Raw genomic sequence first — 12223 nt, forward strand, 5'->3', positions numbered from 1 at the left:
TCGAAATATCATATTAATCGGGAGATATATACTCCGTATGTAGGCGATGCTGGAATGTTGCTTCATAAAAATGGAAAGTTAACGATTATGAAGCTGAAATCATCTTTTTTGTACAAACGTTTTATTTTCATTCGACTCTTACTGTCAATTTCTAGATGAAAGCAAAGATATGAGGCCGACTTAACTGTGTCTGTTAAATGCACACTTACCTGGGTATGTGAAAGCACGTTTGTTACATGTCAATTAAGATAAGTATACGTACGACAATATGGCAGAGGGCATGCTTCTGTTGAGAAACGGTGTTTCCGAATCCCTTTGTAATATTGTATCATTGTATTTATATGTGTATGTCATGTACATGATTTTTTCAAAATAACATATGATTAAAGTAAACGGTAAGTCGACAGAGGGAAAGTTGAAATAGGAACTTGAGTTGTAAAATCAAGATTGAAGACGTCAGTCTTTCTACTTTCGTGTAATCCAGTTTATAAATGTCACTTAGATTAATGAGTGATAGGACGTCATCAATATTGTATCATATGAGTTAGACAAAATTGTACATTCTTAATCGTTTTATGAGAGAGCAACAAGTGTGAAATTATCCAAGCATTCATTTCATAAATGAATAGGAAGTAATAAGCTGGTCATCTAAGTGTCACTTCAATGTCAATTACATGTCCAAATTGACATATATGACCTTAACGATATAATCGATTGTACTCTTCATAACTTTTGAACAATGCAAGGCCATCTCAAAAATGATATTTTACACACATTGAAATTCTTTTAAAATCCATCATGCAGCAATTAAATTATTGGGTGAAGCATAAGTTTATATAAGTATAACTATGAAGGATATTTATGAAAAAAAACGTAAAACTTTCAGAATCGGAAAGATTAGAAAAATTAAGGCAACAGTAGTATACCGCTGTTCAAAACTCATAAGTCCATGGACAAAAAACAAAATCGGGGTAACAAACTAAAACCGAGGGAAACGCATTAAATATAAGAGAAGAACAACGACACAACACTGAAATGTAACACACACAGAAACGGACCAAGCATCAGACAAAATCCCACGAGAATAACAAATATAACATCAAAACCAAATACATGAATTTGGGATAGACAAGTACCGTGACACGTCTTATCGCAATGTGAATTTACACTCAAAAATAAGAAAAAACAAACGACGCAACGTCAAATGTTACACATACAGAAACGAACAATAATATAAGAATGGCCAACTTCCTGACTTGGTACAGGACATTTTTAAAGGGGGAAAAATGGTGGGTTGAACCTGGTTTTGTGGCATGCAAAACCTCGCACGTAAATGGCCATGTTAAATATAACATTGAAATGAAAACATAATATGACAGGACTACAATACAAATAAATAGGAGAACATATTAGACAAAGAAACACATAATTAATAGATAACAAAAAGCATCAGGTTTAAAATTCAATACGCCAAAAACGAGCCTCGTCCACACAAGACTCACCAGTGAGGAAAAGAATCATTGAATTTCAACTCGATAAAAAACCACCTCATGAAACTCTGTGAAAGACATAAGGGGACTTTCCCCATACTCAGTGAAACCATAGATAGGAATACCACATACTACTAAGAGATGACAATATATCACACAACATCGGATTAAACAATAATGCTACTTTATAACTGTCAATAAATAATTGATAACAATACTTTACATCATTGAGGTTAACACTTTTTTTATATACATCTTCTATTAAAACCGTTATTTTTCGGTAAAATGTCTATTTTATAATTTATCATAATGAATTGTGTGGTCAATGACTATGGTATATATAGGACATCAATTTATAAATCAGCACTCTGAGAAAACCATCATACCACGGTAAGTTTAAGAATTCATGTGCGAATTCTGATTCATATGAGCCAATATTTGGGGTAATTCTCATCATAGGTTAGGTTACAATAAATGTTATAAAGACAGAAAAGAAAACAATGTAGACAATTAATTGAATTAGAGCAAAACAAATTATCTTTAAGTTACACCTTTGTGTTAATTTTTTTGTAAGTTTGTGTATGTACATTACCGTTTTAAATTTATCATTAGCCATAAATGTTGATGTTCTTCATAGTAAAACAATTATTTATTGAAAAGTTATGAATTATACTTTTAGAATCAACCCATCATGTCACTAAAAGCTTATCTGTGTTTGGCACTTGTCGGACTAGTAGCAGCAGAGGCTGGACAAAAAGGATACAGTCCTAAGTATAACCTGAAAACATATGGGAATCCGTCAGGACCTCTTTTTGGTGGTAATGGATTGCAAGGAAATAACGGAGCTGGATATCCTTTGAATAGTTTAGCTGGATATGGATATGGTAGCTATGCAAACAACTTTCATGGTTTAGGTTCACCATTACACTTTGGAAGCCATGATGGGTACAACAACTATGGAACCAAAGGTGGATTTCCTGGATACGGGTTCATGAACGGAAGGAGTTTGAATGTATTAGGTGGTTACGGAAATAACGGTGTTTATGGTAATGGATTTAAAGGATATGGATTTGGTCAAAGACTCGGTGGATACGGAGGGTATAACAATCTAATTAGTTCCGGAGCATTTGGTATTGGTCGTGTAAATGGTTATGGATCATATGGTATCGGTGGCATCAATGGTTACGGAGCATATGGTATGGGTGGTATTGGTGGAATTGGTGGTTTAAATGGTAATGGAGCATATGGTTTGGGTGGTATTGGAGGAATTGGTGGCATCAATGGTAATGGAGCATATGGTATGGGTGGTATTGGTAGAATTGGTGGTTTAAATGGTAATGGAGCATATGGTTTGGGTGGTATTGGAGGAATTGGTGGCATCAATGGTAATGGAGCATATGGTATGGGTGGTATTGGTAGAATTGGTGGTTTAAATGGTAATGAAGCATATGGTTTGGGAGGTCTGAGTGGTTATAGATCACATGGTTTTGGTGGATTCAGAAACCAAAAATACGGATACAGTGGTGTTGGTAAATTTGGAGGTAAGTAATTTCAAATCATTAAGTGAAAAGATAAATAAAATTATTTTAAATTGAAAAACATAAAATAACAAAGAAAGTTACCAGTTTGGGATTTTTGTTGTCACGCTCATTCTGCTAATATATGTGAAAACTGTCTGAGGGGTTAAATTATCTAGTTTTTGTGTAGAAAAAGGATAGAAATCATTAGAGAAACAGATTACATTTCTATGATATATTAAGACAATTCTCAATTTCAACGGATAAATTTCAATTTAACATAACAGCTCATCAAGCCTTGGGCTTTGAATATCAAAAGGTATCTCTCTCGAGTGGAAAATGATCGTAACACACTTGTTTCAGTGATGAAATCTGTAATTCTCAAATCGTTGAGCTTGGGTGACAGATAATCAGAAAATCAGATGTTCAATAAATCACACAGCATTCAATAAGTAAAACGGAACAATAATTAACAGAATACACAGTATATCACGTAAAGTTATTACCACATTAATTTTAGATCAAACTATGCAAGAAGTAATCTTTGTTTAATATTAAGTTTATGATATACAAATCACATTATGATTACATTAAAAAAAATGGTTGAAAGTAATTACCTGTATATATAATCATCGATCAAGAATATGATTATAAAAGGATTGAATTTCTGTTTGCATCTTTTGCAATTAAACAGGTTTATTTATATAGCTGATGTGGTATCTGCTTGTTTTCTATGTTTTTCTACAAGTTAGGGAAAGTTAAGCCGAAAAATCACCCCAACATAACAACAGTAATTAAAAACTAATACAAGATAATTCAAAAAACATATTTTATGCTCATCAAATATTTAATACTTGAGCTTTAAACAATATGAAATGTAATCACAACCGTATGCTTATCAGTATTAATAAAAAAAAAAATGATAAAATTTCTATAGAATAACATTTTATTTTATTGTTTTGCAGGTAAAAAAGGAACATATTAGAAATCCATGATTAATTGAGTAGAAGTCGACGGTTTTATACTAATTTGTTTTATGTTTTATTATGATTTGTGTTTATAAAACTGAATATAAAATATTTCTTTGTTATTTTTGTCTGTTTTACTTTTTGGTATTATGAGCAATTTATTTGTAACATACTCCAAAAAGATCATGGATAATGTAAGTTCACAGAAGATCAGTCGACACCACAGGAGTTTAAACTCATGGAATCGACCAATATCAAAATTGCGGAAAATGCTGAAGCGGAACAGAATTATTTCTGACGAACCTGATTCGTTAAGCTTGGTCTATATAAATTAATGCGAAGTGCATGAACTCTATCAATAATCTATCTTGAAAAAACAATTCTACGCTAATTTTATCCTCAACTTATTTAACAGATACTGAAAAACTATTTTTCACCCGTAGTGATAAATTGTTTGCGTTTTTTTTTTATTTGTAATATTTATTGAGCAATTTATTTTATTATGTTGTATACTACACAATGCTGCTCTTGTTGCACACAATATGTGCCTGAGTGTATTAATAACCTTGTGTTGACTAGACATGAAAAAAAGGCGAAAATATATCGTAAAGCTCACAAAACATTCCAATAAAAACAAAAGATTAAAATCTTAGTGCCTATTGAAAACTAAAATGTTAACCCAGGTGATTACGAAAGCTAGGTTACTGGTTGGCCATTGATGCCAATTGTGCTGCAAATGACAAATTAAGGGCATACGATACAGTTATAGAGAAGGTTATAACGTTATTTGTTATTTTCGCGACGTCAAACTGTGACATATCGGGAAAAGATGCATTTTTCGACTGATTTTTATCATTCAAACTGATTTAATTTGAAAACGAGTTCATGGACCCCTATTTTTCAAAACGGCATTTTGCTTCATTTTGCAGGGAGATTATGTGACCCAACTTTTATAAAACTGTAAATAGAGGATTTTTTTTAATTTTGATAAACATGCAGTAAAAATTGACGTTTTTTCCTCAGTTCATGAACATTTGATAAATATGAGTTATTTCTGAATAAAAAATTGCATATTGTTTTTAGGATATTTATAAAATACAGAAATTACCGATTATTTAACAAAAAACAATTTGTGTTTATCTTTTATAACAAAAAAGTTATGTCTTTCTTTCGAAAAAGAAATAACGGCCACAAATCTGAATTTTGAGCAAATATACAAAATTTCGACCTCATTTTACTCAAAAAGTAGCAAATGAAGGTATACTTTTTATTACATATTTGATTTAATCAGGTAAAAAATAGCATGTATGCAAATTTTCATGAACTTGTAAATACAGGATCAAAACTGTATCGTATGCCTTTAAATTCCAAATGGTTATAATGATATGAAGGAACACTCTGATATATTGTTCCATCTCTGATAAATATAAACTGCAGCTTGTTCTTGTTTAGTGCTATAAAATATGAACAACTCATAATAGGAAACGTTCAAAGAGAGGCTAAAGATACCGAATGACCATTCAAACTTATTAGTCACTTCCAATTACGAAAAAAAGACTGACACTGTTTTAGGGTGAATGTAATCTCATGCGATCCGAAACGGTCAGCAGATTCTGCTCCTCATGTGACACCCGTACTGCTGCACATATAAGTACAAACCTGGTGATAAGTCTAATGCGATAGGGCACAACAGTGAATAGAGGACATGACTGCGGTCGTAACTATTGGACATATCGATCTTCATCTGTGAAGGATATATTCATGTACGGTCAACAATGGTGATGGCGTCCGTAAAATTGTGATTTTTTTTATTAAGTCAATATATAAAGGCAGACTTAACTGTTTCTGTTTTATCCTTTCCCTCAAGGTTGATTAGGTATTGTCCCAAATATTTGATTTTTTTGGTAAGAGAACATCATATATATAGCGAACTGTGAAGTAAAATGCTTCTTTCCTCACTTCATAAGAATCATCTGTTTGAAGTCAGTCGTCGTTTTTTTTGGTTAAAAGAAGCAGGACCAATTATCTTTATTTTCCTTTGATTTTGAAATGGGGATTACTTTTGTAAATATTTAAATAATGTTGCAAGAATAAGATTATGTTTTACATATCATCAACTTGCCCTTACTGTCTATATCTAGGTAAAATCACAAATACACTACTGCACGGAAAAACAACAGTCTATGCCAGTAACATGCGTTTTTTGACTGATGATATTTGTCAAAGTTGAAACAGTTGTTAAGTTTCACTGTTGAAGTTATTTTGTAACTGTTCCAACTCTAAAAGTGTTTGCCTCTAACATAAAAAGTAAAATACTAAAAAAAATACTGAACTCCGAGGAAAATTAAAAATGGTAAGTTCCTAATCAAATAGCAAAATCTAAAGCCCAAACACATCAAACGAATGGATAACAACTATCGAACTCATGACTTGGAACAGGCCTTTTCTTACGTCGAAAATGGTGGAGTGAACCTGGTTTTAAAGGTAGATAAACCTCTCACTTATATGACTGTCGCATTAAATTTCATTATATTGACAAGATAAATATGTAAAAAAAACAGCAGTCGACATTGTGTTATAATCTAAATCATTAATAAAACAACCTTACAAATATGTAGCAAAGAAGCACAAAATAGTATATAAACCAAGCATATTAGCAAAAATAAAAGACAAAAAATACTAAATTTTACCATAGTACAATAACACAATGCCAGGATGTTTAAGTACAGAGCCACGACATACATGTAACAAAGAAATATAAAAAGGTAAAGAGACAGAGCACATAAAAAAATTTACAGACAAGTAACATACAAGTTTTCGAAATAACACCAAATGGCATATAGAAAAAGCACATTACTAAGAATGGAAGACAAGAATACAAGAATATCATAAGCAATAATGACAGAATGGAAGACAAGAATACAAGAATATCATAAGCAATAATGACAGAATGTACATGTACCTCAAGTATCTAAATAATGATAATAAAAATATTTTACAAAAAAAGCACAAAAAGGTATATATCAAATAAAATAATCTCATTAATAGCTTTCTTATTTTTAAATTTTATTTATGTATATTAAATTCACCCATAAACGATTAATGACCGTAAATCCCGGTACCGAATGGTTAGATCACATAACTGATGTAGAATCAAAAATGTTATTCGAATTTTGTTATGTTTAGGACAATTTTTATTTATTATTATGATGTAAAAATATGAATCACAGATAAAAATAATAGTAATGATAATGATAATAATAATATTGCATTTTTATTTTTAAAATGTAACATATTCATTATATTTATTCCCATACAACATTTATCGAATGTGTTGCCTGTAATTTATTCCGATAAACGTATTTGCGTTTTAGAACAGTTATGAATTCTGATTAACATATACTATGAAAATAAAAAGTAAAATAATAACATTCTTCGGAAAAAAAACTTTAATACTTTACACAAACAGTGCTGGATATTTGAACAGTTCATGATTTATATAAATTTATCATCCATACTAAATAAAGGTTAAAGTGATCAACATATTTAGAGCATTCAGACAATAAATTATAAAAGAAGTCACTACGAAGTTCGCATTCAAAAAATGTCTACAAATCATGGTTGCAAAAAAAAACAAAAATAAGAGAAGTACTAATATTTCATGACAATTAATTTTAAATTGTACAGAAATGTCAGAAAGAAGACTGAACTATACATAGAAGGAGTGTTGTTATTATAGCTTTAAAGAAAGAATGTATAAGCTCTTAGTCGTATGAAATTTCATTCTCAGACACATATCCCATTTAAAATAGCAAAACCATAGAAGGGACATCCATGGATCTCAATGAAAACAAAAAGAATCTTTTAGAAAATACTGGAATCCAACATTCACTTCAAGGAAAACAAAGAAGTTTAACACAGTCTGTAATCACACCAGCAACTCATAGCCCTCATACAGAATTTGTCAAATAGTGCAACATGCCATATGTATACCCTTTTACCAACAATATAAAAATCATCATAGAAACAGAAAGTATACAAACTTTTACAAAACTTAAATCCGAACATTGCAGCAAATCCATTTACAGTTTAACCAAAGATGTTTAAAAGAACTATCATATGAGATTGCACCAATTCTTACACGTATCTCTCTGAAATATGTCAAGGTATTTGAAGGAATTTAACTGAAGTTATCATTGAATGTTCTGATTATTGTTATATGTTTTTCATGAGATTGACACTGATGAATATTTGATATGATAGATAAACATCCCTATGATAAAAATCCTTTTTTCAACTGTTTTGTGATATATATATATATTCCTATTGAACAGGATTTACACATTTAACTATCTACATTTTAACGTAAATGTAGTGGTAAACTGATCTATTAAAAATTTTTAACCAATGCCGAAATCTTTCAATTCACTAGTATTGTTATACCTAAATTTCAAAATTTAGTATAGTTTGAATGAACCGAACACTTGTAGAATTCTTTAGATCTTTTTCATTTTCTTTTTGGACCATATTTGTGTTATGTTAAAAAGTCATATGTATTGCTTTCGTAACAATTTTAATTTATATACAAAAATCAACGCTATAAGAGAATCTAACTTATATTTTGCCGCAATGGAAAAACACAAATAGTTTACCTTCAATTTATTTTATTTTACCCTTTTTTATATTCTAATTTTTTAGTAAAGTTAATATTGACTCGACCTTGTACTGTTATATATTGCACCGAGTTGTCTAGAAATCATATGGTATTATTGATGCAAAAATATTATCACTCGACTTTGTCGCCGGATTTTTCATACATGATCATACATAAATATTTCGTAAAAGGTATCTATAAATGGATGGAGGTACTGTATAAGACTGATACAATAATATAACTCGCAACAGTGAAAGTAAAACATTTAAAAAAAAAGACGGATTGCATTGTTTAAGACAAGGAAACCATTTTTTTTTATCTATTCACACCACAGTTTAGATTACAAGTGCCGTCCTTCATGCTCGTCATCTTGAATCCTTCGGCTTTCTAACTATTTTGATTGGAGCGTCAGTGATGAGTCTTTTGTAGACGAAATGCGCGTCTGGCGTATCAAGTTATACGCCTAATACATTTGCTAACTAATTGGAGCTTTTTGTATTGATTTATTAGACTCCTGTCATATTCAGTTCTACATGCTGACCTGAGTGTCATCAATATTGTATCATCTCAATTAAAACAAATAAGTACATTCTTAATCAATTTATGATAGCAACAAGTGTAAAATAAATATCTGAACAGGTAGTAATAATCTGGCCATTTCAATGTCAATTACATTTCCGAACTACCATATTTGACATCACTGGTACATTCGACGGTACTACATTTACAATAAGTTTTGAACATTGCAAAGCCTACTTTACACACATTGAAATTCGTTTAAAATGTAGCAATTATATTTTCGGGTGAAGCATTAATTCATATATGACAACAAATAATAGTATATGAAAAAAAAAAAACGTAAAATTTTCAAAAGCGGGGAGGTAAGAGAAGAATCTGAAAAAAAACCTTAAAAATTTTAACTCGAGAGAAAAACACCGCATATAACATTGTGTTAGACATACGGGGGAATCCCCATGTACTCAGTGAAACCATAGATAGGAATACCACATATAACAAATGGATGACAATATCTTATACAACAAGAACACAACATAGGTTTAAACAAGATGCTACTATAAATTTGCCAATAAATAACTGATAACAGTACTTCCTATCACTGTGGTTAACCTTTTTTTTTATATACATCTTCTATTAAAACGTTTCTTTTTTGGTAAAATGTCTATTTTATAACTTATTATAATGAATTGTGTGGTCAATGACTATGATATATAAAGGACATCAATTTATAAATCAGCATTCTGAGAAAGCCATCATACCACGGTAAGTTTAAGAACTCAAATGCGTATTTCAGATTCAAATAAGCCCAAATTGGGAATCCTATACATATTAAGGCTACGATAAATGTTATAAAACAGATAAGAAAACAACGTAAAAAATTGAGTGAATTTCGTTTGCATTAGCCAGATGTTCATCTTTAAAAGAGGAATGAAAGATACCAGAGGGACAGTCCAACTAATATATCGAAAATAAACTGACAACGCCTTGGTCAAAAAAGAAAAAGACATATTACAGCTAAGCAACACGAACCCCACATAAAATTGGGGTTGATCTCAGTTACTCGGACAGGGAAAGCAGATCATGCTACACTTTTAACTGTGATAATTTTTTGTAGTATTGTATATCTACATTGCTGTTTTTTAATTTCTTATTTCGCCATAAATTTTGATGTTCTTCATATATAGATATAGGAAGATGTGGTGTGTTCAGCACATCTTTTATTGAAACGTTATTGATTATACTTTTAGAACCAACCCACCATGTCACTTAAAGCTTTCCTTTGTTTGTCGATCGTTGGACTAGTAACAGCAGAGGCTGGAAAAAAGGGATACAGTCCAAAGTATAACTTGAAAACATATGGCAATCCGTTGGGACCACTCTTGGGTGGGAATAGATTTCAAGGAAATAACGGCGCTGGATATCCTTTGAATGGCCTATCTGGATATGGACATGGTATCTATGCAAACAACTTTTATGGTTTAGGTTCACCATTACATTATGGCAGCCATGTCGGGTATAACTATGGTTCCCAAGGTGGATTTCCTGGATACGGATTCATGAATGGAAGAAGTTTGAATGTATTAGGTGGTTATGGGAATTACGGTGTTTATGGTAATGGAGTTATGCCATTCAATAGATATGGATTCGGTCAAAGACTTGGTGGATACGGAGGGTATAACAATTTAATTGGTTCTGGAGCATTTGGCATTGGTCGTGTAAATGGGTATGGATCATATGGTATTGGTAGCATCAATGGTTACGGAGCATATGGTATGGGTGGTTTGGGTGGAATTGGTGGTTTAACTGGTTATGGAGCTTATGGTTTTGGCGGTCTGAATGGTTATGGATCACACAGAATTGGTGGATTCAGAAACCGAAAATACGGATACAGTGGTGTTGGTAAATTTGGAGGTAAGTTATTTTAAATCATTTAACGGAAAGATAAGTTTATTTTTTTTCTTTCTAATTTTCATTTTTTTTATGTTAAATATTAAATTCTTGATATTTAAAAGTAAAATCACAAAATACTGAATTCCGAGAAAAATTCAAAACCGAAAGTTTATAATCAAAAATCCAAATCTCAAACACGTCAAAGGAATGGAGAACAACTGTCAAATAAATTACACATTAAATAAAAAAATGATTTTAGGTGATCAGCTGTATAAATACTCATCGGTCAATTGAACATAAAATCAAAGAACTGGCTTTTTGTGTGCGTCTTGTTCTGCAATTACACATTATTTCTATATAGCTGTTGTGATATCTGCTTTCTTTATTTGTTTTTCTACCAATAAAGAAAGTGTGAAAAAAACACCATAAAAAACACAAAAAATAATAACACATGCAATGACGAAATAATAACAAAGAGTTCTAACTATGAACATTTTAAAAGTACTTTAAAATTGAGCTTTTAACAATATGAAATTCGTATGTTATGGAATACTTTGGCAAAAAGATAAACAAACTTCTCTGACATTTTTATAAAATAATTGAACTACATTTGTTTTGCAGGTAAAAAAGGAACATATTAGAAATCCATGTGTCATTGAGGAGAAGTCGATGGTTTTATACACATTTTTTATATGTTTTATTATGATTTATACTAATTAAACTGAATATATAATATTTTGTGTTGTTTAGTCTGGTTTAACGTTTGATATTATGACTTATGTAGTTGTAACTTACTCTAAAGAGACAATGGAAAATGTTAGGTCAAAGAAGAGCATTCCACACCACAGAAAAAAAACCAGTATAAAGTTATTCAAATGGGTTCATATTTTGCATCCCTTCTTTTTGTTTATTCGTATAAGCTAAAGTCATTCAGAACCTTCTAAAAAACTAAATGCAGAAAGCACCTTGTTAGTTTTTTCAATTTTACTTTCAGATAAATGAATGATGTCCTTTCCCTAAATAACCCATTTTTCAGTCAGGACTTCCATCTACTATATTCGACTGAACATGAAATAAAGTATACTACTGATACACGAAGAACTGCTACATACCTTAATATTTTCCTAAATAGTGACACATTTAGACGACTTCACACTAAAATCTAAGACAAACGGGATGCTTTAA

At 31.0% G+C, this 12223-nt stretch overlaps 2 protein-coding genes across 4 annotated transcripts; both read left to right on the top strand.

Annotated features, from left to right (window-relative positions):
* The first annotated feature begins 1786 nt into the window (after positions 1-1786).
* On the top strand, positions 1787-4063 carry LOC134714065 (acanthoscurrin-2-like). 3 transcript variants are annotated; one of them, XM_063575311.1, is made up of 4 exons: positions 1787-1880; positions 2170-2848; positions 2951-3031; positions 3973-4063. In XM_063575311.1, the coding sequence occupies exons 2-4, from the start codon at positions 2182-2184 to the stop codon at positions 3990-3992; spliced, it is 768 nt and encodes a 255-aa protein (XP_063431381.1). In that variant the 5' UTR covers positions 1787-1880; positions 2170-2181; the 3' UTR covers positions 3993-4063. The 3 variants fall into 3 exon arrangements, with proteins under 3 accessions (XP_063431381.1, XP_063431382.1, XP_063431383.1); XM_063575312.1 differs by having other exon boundaries at positions 2170-2746; XM_063575313.1 differs by having other exon boundaries at positions 2170-2695.
* Positions 4064-9900: 5837 nt separating this feature from the next.
* LOC134715698 (prisilkin-39-like) lies at positions 9901-11773 on the top strand. Its single transcript, XM_063578050.1, has 3 exons — positions 9901-9910; positions 10396-11059; positions 11660-11773. Exons 2-3 carry the CDS (start codon positions 10408-10410, stop codon positions 11677-11679), a joined length of 672 nt encoding a protein of 223 aa, XP_063434120.1. The 5' UTR covers positions 9901-9910; positions 10396-10407; the 3' UTR covers positions 11680-11773.
* Positions 11774-12223: the final 450 nt, after the last annotated feature.

The sequence above is a fragment of the Mytilus trossulus genome, chromosome 4 (genome assembly GCF_036588685.1).
Source record: "Mytilus trossulus isolate FHL-02 chromosome 4, PNRI_Mtr1.1.1.hap1, whole genome shotgun sequence".
Classification (NCBI taxonomy): Eukaryota; Metazoa; Mollusca; class Bivalvia; order Mytilida; family Mytilidae; genus Mytilus; species Mytilus trossulus.

Excerpts from the sequence above, each read along its gene's own strand:
- LOC134714065 (XM_063575311.1), top strand. The coding sequence starts at position 2,182 with ATGTCACTAAAAGCTTATCTGTGTTTGGCACTTGTCGGACTAGTAGCA. Across the intron at positions 2,849-2,950 it reads TGGAGCATATGGTTTGGGTG|GTCTGAGTGGTTATAGATCA; the intron begins GTATTGGAGGAA and ends ATGGTTTGGGAG. Across the intron at positions 3,032-3,972 it reads TGGTGTTGGTAAATTTGGAG|GTAAAAAAGGAACATATTAG; the intron begins GTAAGTAATTTC and ends ATTGTTTTGCAG.
- LOC134715698 (XM_063578050.1), top strand. The coding sequence starts at position 10,408 with ATGTCACTTAAAGCTTTCCTTTGTTTGTCGATCGTTGGACTAGTAACA. Across the intron at positions 11,060-11,659 it reads TGGTGTTGGTAAATTTGGAG|GTAAAAAAGGAACATATTAG; the intron begins GTAAGTTATTTT and ends TTTGTTTTGCAG.